Genomic DNA, 11,023 nt, shown 5'->3' on the forward strand with positions numbered 1-11,023 from the left:
TAGGTAGGGGATGGGGTTAAGGGGTGGTGCCGAACGCTTCCTGGAAATTGTTGGGTCTTATGAAAGAATTGGAAGTGGCATCATATAAGTGTTCTAGGAGACAGGCATAATGGGACAGCAAAGAAGAAAGCAATCATTTGGAGCAGGAGACTGTTCAGTGGCTGGATGTGATGGGGCCAGAGAAGCAAAGATTATAGGCAAAGATGTGTTGGATTACGAGAGTGAAGAAGTCCTCAGCAGACTGAGGAGGAGAAAGAGGCATGGCCTGCCTCCCTGATTCTGCAGTCCAATATGATGATCCTTTTTCTCTGGGACTTAGGACAAAAGCCGGCCCCTCAGCACTTGCAATGGAATTTGAGAGATGATTTATCTTCCCCACCAGCAAAACTGCTTCCCCCTTGCAGGGGTCTCATGGGGCCGGAGCTCTCCGGGAGTGACCAGCCCAGGGGGCGGGGTGGTCACATGACCAAGCCCCGCCCCCTGCAACAGAGGAGAAACCTCTTGCATCCGCCAAGCTCCCCCCCACCAGAGGCTGGGGAGCCCACGTGCTGAAAGAGGCCCGTCGCTGGCTCCCTGGGGCTCGCGCTGGAGCGGTAGGGAGCGGGGCCCATACAACTTGCCCACCCCTGCTATAGATATGCTGATGGAATGAACAAATGCATCATGTTCTCTGAATAATTCTGAACATTACAGAGTTTATTCATTGGTATATCAGAGAAGAAGTAAAGTTCTTTCAGCTTGCCTTTCCCCTTCTTCCCATTCCCACTCCCACTCCCAATGCCCATGCCCAACTCTCTATATGGAACATGTAAGCTTTTGGGGACAGGAAACCCTGTCGTTTGCACACATTAGTCTGTCAACCATGTTGTACATAGCTGGGACTATATAAATATATTGGTTGTAATGTGATATCGTGCCCATGTGTTTGGCTTTCTGGCAAACATTATTACTCCATGCCAGCTGGCACCTTTCCTTGCTTTCCCTTGATGCTTCTCCTTTTGCCACAGTTGACAAAGGAAACCCAGTGGCACCAGCTGGAATTCTGCCTCTTGCCCCTGGCAGTATCAGTAAATTCTTCTTTTCAGCCATCACTCTCCATGTTAGTGTGTTTGCTTGTGCCTTGCATAAAGTTTGCCCAGTTAAGCTATGGATGTTGCAAGGCATGTTTGGGTGCATTTTGAAACACGGAGGAATCCTTAAATGCAAAGGGCCACTTTCAGTGCAAGAAACATCAGGCAACCTTGAATGTTGCCTGTCAGAATGGGGAGACTCACCCTCCATCTCTTCTCCCTCCCTGCAGCACATCCTGGTGGCACAGAGGGAGATCTCAGTGACGGAAAATGGATTAGAGGCATTTCGCCAAGCTCTCCAGTCCTACACAGAAATCACAGCCAGACAGAGCAGCTGCCTACAGTAAGTCTTCCAAAACTTGACTTTTATAGGTTGCTTGGATGAGAAATGTGTTTAAGAATGGCCATTGTGCCTTTTGTTGAACTCTTCATCTTCAGCATACAAACCTTCATTCACTCTCTCAATAGCCAGGAAGGTGCTATTTATAACACATGGAGTGTATACAGTGCTGCTTTGTACTCCAGACCTGATAAACATCCACCGACTAATCTGTCCACCTAACAGCCCCATAAAGCAAGTAAGCACTGGGGTACAAGAGACAGACTCATTACAGAGAAATATGGCTGCTCCTCTTCCTACACAGATGGCAAAACAAACAGGCACAGAGAGTGAATTTGCTATTTATAATGCGTGCTGAAAAGCTGCAGAGTTCGGACTCCCATCCCCCTCCTCCTGGTTCCATAATTATATTTGTTGTTTCTAAAAAGTTAGTCAATTCTTCTGTTCTCTAATGAAGAAATAGGTAACTCTGAAAAAGTTTGCAATGCTGTCTTCTGCTAATAGTCGCCACCAATACAGAATTTAGTTGGGCTGAGGGTCTAACTCTCAAAATCCTCTGAACATTTGGCAGCCACATTTTCCAGTCATCTGGTGATTCCAGCAATGTTTCCACACATTATCAAACATTTAATGACAGCATTCGTTCAAGGAATCCTGTTTATTTATTTGCATCATCTGTAGCCCACCTTTCACATTGAGACTCAAGAAACATTACACAATTAGAAACAGTGCAATAGAAACAGTACAATACACACAACAAGCAATCCCACATTTTAAAAACTGGATTACAAAATTAGGGAATACATTAGGAGCTGTATAATAATATAATAAACTCTCCATGTTAGTGTGTTTGCTTGTGCCTTGCATAAAGTTTGCCCAGTTAAGCTATGGATGTTGCAGGGCATGTTTGGGTGCATTTTGAAATCCTTAAATGTAAAGGGCCACTTTCAGTGCAAGGAACATCAGGCAACCTTGAATGTTCCCTGTCAGAATGGGGAGACTCACCCTCCATCTCTTCTCCCTCCCTGCAGCACGTCCTGGTGGCACAGCGGGAGATCTCAGTGACGGAAAATGGATTAGAGGCATTTCGCCAAGCTCTGCAGTCCTACACAGAAATCACAGTCAGACAGAGCAGCTGCCTACAGTAAGTCTTCCAAAACTTGACTTTTATAGGTTGCTTGGATGAGAAATGTGTTTAAGAATGGCCATTGTGGCTTTTGTTGAACTCTTCATCTTCAGCATACAAACCTTCATTCACTCTCTCAATAGCCAGGAAGGTGCTATTTATAACACATGGAGTGTATACAGTGCTGCTTTGTACTCCAGACCTGATAAACATCCACCGACTAATCTGTCCACCTAACAGCCCCATAAAGCAAGTAAGCACTGGGGTACAAGAGACAGACTCATTACAGAGAAATATGGCTGCTCCTCTTCCTACACAGATGGCAAAACAAACAGGCACAGAGAGTGAATTTGCTATTTATAATGCGTGCTGAAAAGCTGCAGAGTTCGGACTCCCATCCCCCTCCTCCTGGTTCCATAATTATATTTGTTGTTTCTAAAAAGTTAGTCAATTCTTCTGTTCTCTAATGAAGAAATAGGTAACTCTGAAAAAGTTTGCAATGCTGTCTTCTGCTAATAGTCGCCACCAATACAGAATTTAGTTGGGCTGAGGGTCTAACTCTCAAAATCCTCTGAACATTTGGCAGCCACATTTTCCAGTCATCTGGTGATTCCAGCAATGTTTCCACACATTATCAAACATTTAATGACAGCATTCGTTCAAGGAATCCTGTTTATTTATTTGCATCATCTGTAGCCCACCTTTCACATTGAGACTCAAGAAACATTACACAATTAGAAACAGTGCAATAGAAACAGTACAATACACACAACAAGCAATCCCACATTTTAAAAAGCTGATGACAATGCATACATAGGTAGGGAGCGGGGCCCGTACACTTTGCCCACCCCTGCTATAGCTATGCTGATGGAATGAACAAATGCATCATGTTCTCTGAATAATTCTGAACATTACAGAGTTTATTCATTGGTATATCAGAGAAGAAGTAAAGTTCTTTCAGCTTGCCTTTCCCCTTCTTCCCATTCCCACTCCCACTCCCAATGCCCATGCCCAACTCTCTATATGGAACATGTAAGCTTTTGGGGACAGGAAACCCTGTTGTTTGCACACATTAGTCTGTCAATCATGTTGTACATAGCTGGGACTATATAAATATATTGGTTGTAATGTGATATCGTGCCCATGTGTTTGGCTTTCTGGCAAACATTATTACTCCATGCCAGCTGGCACCTTTCCTTGCTTTCCCGTGATGCTTCTCCTTTTGCCACAGTTGACAAAGAAAACCCAGTGGCACCAGCTGGAATTCTGCCTCTTGCCCCTGGCAGTATCAGTAAATTCTTCTTTTCAGCCATCATTCTCCATGTTAGTGTGTTTGCTTGTGCCTTGCATAAAGTTTGCCCAGTTAAGCTATGGATGTTGCAAGGCATGTTTGGGTGCATTTTGAAACACGGAGGAATCCTTAAATGCAAAGGGCCACTTTCAGTGCAAGAAACATCAGGCAACCTTGAATGTTGCCTGTCAGAATGGGGAGACTCACCCTCCATCTCTTCTCCCTCCCTGCAGCACATCCTGGTGGCACAGAGGGAGATCTCAGTGACGGAAAATGGATTAGAGGCATTTCGCCAAGCTCTCCAGTCCTACACAGAAATCACAGCCAGACAGAGCAGCTGCCTACAGTAAGTCTTCCAAAACTTGACTTTTATAGGTTGCTTGGATGAGAAATGTGTTTAAGAATGGCCATTGTGCCTTTTGTTGAACTCTTCATCTTCAGCATACAAACCTTCATTCACTCTCTCAATAGCCAGGAAGGTGCTATTTATAACACATGGAGTGTATACAGTGCTGCTTTGTACTCCAGACCTGATAAACATCCACCGACTAATCTGTCCACCTAACAGCCCCATAAAGCAAGTAAGCACTGGGGTACAAGAGACAGACTCATTACAGAGAAATATGGCTGCTCCTCTTCCTACACAGATGGCAAAACAAACAGGCACAGAGAGTGAATTTGCTATTTATAATGCGTGCTGAAAAGCTGCAGAGTTCGGACTCCCATCCCCCTCCTCCTGGTTCCATAATTATATTTGTTGTTTCTAAAAAGTTAGTCAATTCTTCTGTTCTCTAATGAAGAAATAGGTAACTCTGAAAAAGTTTGCAATGCTGTCTTCTGCTAATAGTCGCCACCAATACAGAATTTAGTTGGGCTGAGGGTCTAACTCTCAAAATCCTCTGAACATTTGGCAGCCACATTTTCCAGTCATCTGGTGATTCCAGCAATGTTTCCACACATTATCAAACATTTAATGACAGCATTCGTTCAAGGAATCCTGTTTATTTATTTGCATCATCTGTAGCCCACCTTTCTCATTGAGACTCAAGAAACATTACACAATTAGAAACAGTGCAATAGAAACAGTACAATACACACAACAAGCAATCCCACATTTTAAAAACTGGATTACAAAATTAGGGAATACATTAGGAGCTGTATAATAATATAATAAACCAAGAATACAAAACTGCAAAAAAGCAGTATTATCTGTACAATTATCAGTACAATGAAGACTAGGAATTCCCAGACAATAACTACTATTAGAGCCTGCATGGTGTAGTGGTTAAGAGCGGAAGACTCTGATTTGGAGAGCCAAGTTTGATTCCTCACTTCCCCACAGGAAGCCTGCTGGGTGACCTTGGGCCAGTCACAGTTCTCTTAGAACACTGTCAGCCCCACCTACCTCACAAGGCACCTGTTGTGGGGAGTGGGAGCAGAAGGTGATTGTAAGCCTCTTTGAGACTCCTTAAGATAGAGAAAAGTAGGATATAAAAACCTCCTCTTCTTCTTCAGCTGTAATCCATTCCCTTTATAAAAATGCCCTCCTGAACAATTCTGTCTCGCATATTCTGTGAAAGGAGAGAACTGTGGGAGCCTTCCTGAATTCCTCAGGCAAACCATTCCATAAAGGGGGGGGCAAAACAGAGAATGCACACATACGGGCAGCTGTTGATCTTACGCACTTACAAAGTGGCAGCTTCAGAAGACTTTGCTCAAATGAGCACCAGTATATACTGGAAGAGACAGTGTTGCAGATACCGAAATCCACAGCCATGAAGGGCTTTGTAGGTGAATTAGTATCTTGGATTGAACCCATGAATGAACAGTACTATCTTGGATTGAACCCATGAATGAACAGTGAACCAGGTTTGCATTTTGGCACTGCAAATATACTATTATTTTTTTGGCAAGACATGGTAGTGTAACCAAACCGATCCGTACTGCATAGGTATTCACACAACTGCCCTAATAATTTGAGGTCAGCACACTTTGCATCTACCAAAAAATGAAAATTGTGAGAACAGGTCCTTAATTTAGGGTCAAGAAGAATTTTTTCCAATAAGTGTATTATGATTTAACATATCTCACTCATCCAGCAACACTTCATTGTAAGCCCACTCTGTGGAAAAGCGACCTGCAATGGGTCCTCTATGAAAGTGTCCCTAGAAAATTACATTCTATGCACACGTCAACACAGGTTTAATTCCCAGGTAGCACAGCAATGAAGCAGAACAGTCTGAGTGAAAACCTCTGCTGCTGCAGTCCAGGTTGCAGAATTAGGTGTTAGGCTCATCATGCAACTGACATAAAGGATTGCAGCCCAGTGGGGAGTGACCCCTCCTCCCCACTGAAACTCTTTTTCCTGTACCATGACCATCATCACAACACATATCTCCCCACTCCACTCCAAATCATTAGTTGCCACTGGTGGGGGTCAGGGAAACAATCCAGATAAGTATGTTTAAACAATAAGGGATGAATCTGGAAAACTTGACACAGGGCTGCCATTTTCAGTGGAAGCTCCCATTTGGAAGCATCATGAAAAACCTGGCACAGGGCTGCCATTTTCAGTGATAGATCCATTTCAGTTTTATCAATTTTATTTGTTAGATGTATTTATGAAACTTAACGTTTACATGTACCCTGAAATGCTGGAGGGAATGAGACCTCCTTACTGGCATGCGAGGTCTGGTATCAATTCATGTGAATGAAGAATCTCATCATGTTCAGTCATTTCATTTGAATTAAGGAAATGTGGAGGTTCAGCAAATCAGATAAAAGCTTTGGTGTCTGCTATTCTGGGTGCACAGGCTGTGAGATAACATAAGAAATCTGCATGTTCCTTTAAAAGCACTGGCAGTTCTTTAACATCTGTGTGAAGGCTATTATCATTTCCACGAAAACAACAACAAAAGCCTATCCATGAGTCACTGCAGATAAGTAATTATGGTACAGGAGCCAGGCTGGCTGTAGACACTGGAGTCTCATTTTTGTATACTATGCACAGCCTGGTGTGTAGTGATAACATTTTTCCTCCTGGCTGGTCTTCTTTCCCTGCAGTGTGTCTGCCCACAAACTGACAAGCGAGGCATGCTTCATCCTCTATGAGTTCTGGCAAGATGTGCCTTCATGGAGAAGGTTGGTACTTTCTTACCATTTGTGCTGTGTTTGCATAGAGTCTGAGTTTAAATGTATATGGCCAATTCATGAAGACACTTCTTAAGTGATCAGGTGTGGATTGGGTGTATATTGCAGACTGAGCTTTTCTTTTCTTCATTTGAACATTACCATGTAGCCAGGTCCCAGTCATTCAAGTGCAGCCAAGTTTAGAAATGCCATCATTCAGCTCATTTCCATGCTTGTAGTGAGCAGTTCATTATCAACTAAGAGGCCTGCTGGATGCCAATAAAGTCCATCTAGTCCAGCATCCTTTTTCTCACAGTGAACAACCTGATGCCCCAGAGAAGCCCACAAACAAGAAGACGATATCCCTCCCTCCAGTGTTGCTGCCCAGCAACTGGTACTCTGTAGCACACTGTCTCTGAACATGGAAGTTCATTTGATTATTCATGCTAATAATAATTGCTGGTCAAAAGAATCATCTTCCATGAATTTGTCCGCTGCCCCTATATAGCTCAGTTTTGTGGCAGTGAATTTCATATATGAATTTGCTTATTGTCCTGTGCAGGGAGTAGTTTCTTTTGTCTGTCCTGTACCTAGCACACATCAGTTAGAACGGAAGACCCGCATTCCATGATTATTTGTTCTCTCCATCTGATTTTGCCATTCTTCAGATATATGAGTCCTAAAGAATGGAAGGCTAACTTACAGGAAGTTGATTGGAGGGAGTGATGGGACACTTTTCTATTCTCCTTCAGTCCAGCAAGCTAGTCAGAGAGAAGTCCCTAAGAAATGTCCATAAAGTATGTCTGGCATTGTGGCAATGAGGAATTAACAAAGTTGGGACAAAGAAAGGATTTATTATTGCTTTTGATAGGTATAGTGTGACAAGAGGGTTAAAATAATAGGGCAACACCTTATGAGAGTGCTTCTTAGTTCTCAGTTTTATGCCTCATGTCAGCACATCCTAAATCAGGTCACCTTTGCATTTTTATTTTCTTCACTTGTGTATTTCTGTTGCTTCGGGGGGAGGGAGTTTCTGTTTCACATGTGTTTTGCTTTCTCTGGTGGTCCATTCGATATTACATTACTCTTTGTCCAGCAAAAAACCCTGCGATTTAAATATGCAGGGAGATATGCCCGACATGAAGAGATGTAATATTGAATCAACCAGTAGAGGGTGGAATATAAGAACATAAGAGAAGCCAATGTTGGATCAGGCCAATGGCCCATCTAGTCCAACAATCTGTCACGCAGTGGCCAAAAATACCAGGTGCCATCAGGAGGTCCAGCAGTGGAAAAGACAAAAAACCCTGAACCAATAGGGACACATAAGTGACAAAAATGAGAATGCAGAAGATCCCACAGTGCAGGGAGACATATATAGAAGCAGAGCAGCCCTTCTTCCAGTGTGTGAGAAAGGTTTGCTGCACCACAGTAAAATAGGTGAAGAATGGTAGAAGGTAGTCAGTTTGTTACAGAGGTGAAACTGGGATCAAATTCCCTCTAAGGTGAAAGACGGTCTGTGGCATTCTTACATGGTGAGGAACTGTACAAATACTATTAAAGTATATTGAACAGGACCTGCCCTCTTATTGCTCTTAGAAGTACAGACAGGCTGAGGCATAAATATTATATATATTGCTATAACTTTTATAATTGTTTTACAGCCATCTGCAATCTAATTGCAGCAAGAAGTTCCAGCGAATCCTCATTGACTTATTGGATTCTCCAGAACTCTTGACCACCATGTTGTTTCCAGGTGGGTATGTTTCAGTACAAACCTGTGCTTTTGTTTCCACCTAGTGGACAATAGGCATTCATATTATTCCTTCTGAAAGCTGCAAAACATTTTGTCAGGCACTGATCATAGTGTGTATCTAAATTTTGTTGCAAATTTCAGAAGTAACTTCCATGCAGCCTGATTTTATGCTTGTTTTCAAGTGCCATGCCATTTAGTGGGATTTTCTCCTACAAAGTGAGTGTGCATCAGGCTGCAACCTCAGTTTAATAAGAAAGGAATCAGAAACCACTAAATTAAATAATGTTTGGAAATAACTCCATATAGTTAAGGCAGCCGCAGGACAGACGAGAGGGGCCCACTATATCCATTGCTCTTATTGTCACCCGGGAGAGATGAGATTTGCATAGGCTACAGTGCTGCGTTCCTTTGCCTTGTAGTCAGTCCAAAGAGCACTCTTGGATCAAATTGTTGAAATCAGAGGTTGGCATATCTGAGGTCACAAATATGAATAAAGATAAATACTTCTGCCAGCTGATTTCCTAAATTTAGATTCTTCAAATTCTGCTTGAGTCGCATAAGGAAAACATGGAACCATTGCACATATATGTTGTCGAAGGCTTTCACGGCCGGAATTTATTAGTTGCTGTAGATTTTCCGGGATGTGTGGCCGTGGTCTTGGCATTGTAGTACCTGACATTTTGCCAGCAGCTGTGACTGGCATCCTCAGAGGTGTAACACAGAAAGATGGAGTACTCTCTCTGTCAATGTTGGCCCATTGCACATAGTTTGGCATTTCTGCCCAAGGGGGTTCCTTAGACCAACCTGTCTCCCCTTCTGTCTATGTGAACTTTGAGAATGTCTCATTTGTTTTCTCAGCTTCCTGGTGGATCATGAACAACAACTGATCTCCTCTGGCATTTCTACAAAGCAACCAGCATGCTGATGGATCAAATGTTATCCTTCAAAGGCAGCCTCCCTTCCTGGGTTGTTATTCTCCATCCCCAACTGCTTCCATGCCTCTTTCCTCCTCTATATTCTCGTGGAATGCTTTTATCTTCATTTCCTCAGTAGCTGTAGGAATGGGAGAGCACTTCGGATCGCACCCTGCCATCATTCCTGAATGTTATTTGCACCCCTCTACTATGTCGACATAGAACTTTCACACAGAATGATGTCATAGCCTTGCTAGCCTTTCTGGCTATGCAAATGGTGTATGACAGAAGCACAGCGGGATGGGGATACAAAACCATCTAGTGATGGTACACAAAGGGAGGATAGTTCTAAAGGACTGTTGTAGAGCTGTGAGACCGAAGTTATAATGAAGGACCAAATGAAGAGTTGGGCTATTGTTATTGTACAAACCTCTAGAGATTAATTAAAGAGAAGACAGAAAGATTTTGAGGGCGTTATGACCAGTGTTTCCCTGCCTTGTGCCTCAAGTTTAGGAAATGTCTACCAGTGAGAGTTTAAAAAAAAGAGATAAAAAAGATTATCTGGAACAAATAAGTGCTTTGTATTCAAGCCTGTGTGTATCTGCAGAAGTGTGGAGAAACCATAAACACAGTCCTGACTGTAGGCTGAGAAACAGATACTGTGCCCATAGTTTCCAATTCCATGTAGTTTGGATGGTTTTAAAAGGGATTAGACATATTCATGGAGGATACATCTACCAACAGCCATGATGGCTAGACAGAGGCTATGTCTTCATGTGCAGCATGTACTGAATTCCAGTTGCTGGTGGGCAAACAACACCTTCATTCTATGTTTGTGGGCTTCATAGAGGCTCCTGGCTGGACACTTGAGAAACAGGATGCTGGATGAGCCGGGCCTTTTAATCTGATCAAGCAGGATGCTATTCTTATGCTAAACAGCAGCCACTTCCTTATGCGAAATCCACCTTTCTTGTTAGTGTGACCCTTTCTTATTGATGCACGTAGTGTACCCTCAGCAACATGTTCTTTATAGGGCTGCCAAATGCCCCCGGGGGGCGGATTTCCCCCCGCTTTCAAGCCCCGATTCCCGCTCCCACGGAATCGGGGCCCAGGGGAAACCCCACCCCCGCGTGCACACCACCCGGAAGTGACGTCGCACGCTGGGGGCGGGGCCACGCCATTTGAGGAACCAGCTTTAAAAAATAGACCCAGCTCCTGATTTCTAGAGGTGAAATATCTGAGAAATAAACTCAGAAAATCCTTCCAGACTGGCCAGAATTGTCATCAGGACCAAACTGGATCACTTGAGCACTTGCCTACTGGTGGTATCCCAGATTACTAATCAGTTTACCCTCCTGGTTTCTGCTTCATTATGTGGTGGATCTCACTAATGCGGG

General features: G+C 43.4%; 1 protein-coding gene across 1 annotated transcript in view; it reads left to right on the forward strand.

Annotated features, from left to right (window-relative positions):
* NECAB3 (N-terminal EF-hand calcium binding protein 3) overlaps positions 1-10,014 on the forward strand; it is a 153,859-nt gene extending 143,845 nt beyond the window's left edge. The window contains exons 10-13 of the mRNA XM_015425260.1: positions 1,301-1,413; positions 6,891-6,968; positions 8,621-8,712; positions 9,571-10,014. Coding sequence (XP_015280746.1) covers positions 1,301-1,413; positions 6,891-6,968; positions 8,621-8,712; positions 9,571-9,599 — 312 coding nt within the window. The 3' untranslated portion in view covers positions 9,600-10,014. The remainder of the gene's footprint in view (positions 1-1,300; positions 1,414-6,890; positions 6,969-8,620; positions 8,713-9,570) is intronic.
* The last annotated feature ends 1,009 nt before the right edge of the window (positions 10,015-11,023 follow it).

This window comes from Gekko japonicus, unplaced genomic scaffold (assembly GCF_001447785.1).
Source record: "Gekko japonicus isolate JY-2015 unplaced genomic scaffold, Gekko_japonicus_V1.1 scaffold2, whole genome shotgun sequence".
Lineage (NCBI taxonomy): Eukaryota > Metazoa > Chordata > Lepidosauria > Squamata > Gekkonidae > Gekko > Gekko japonicus.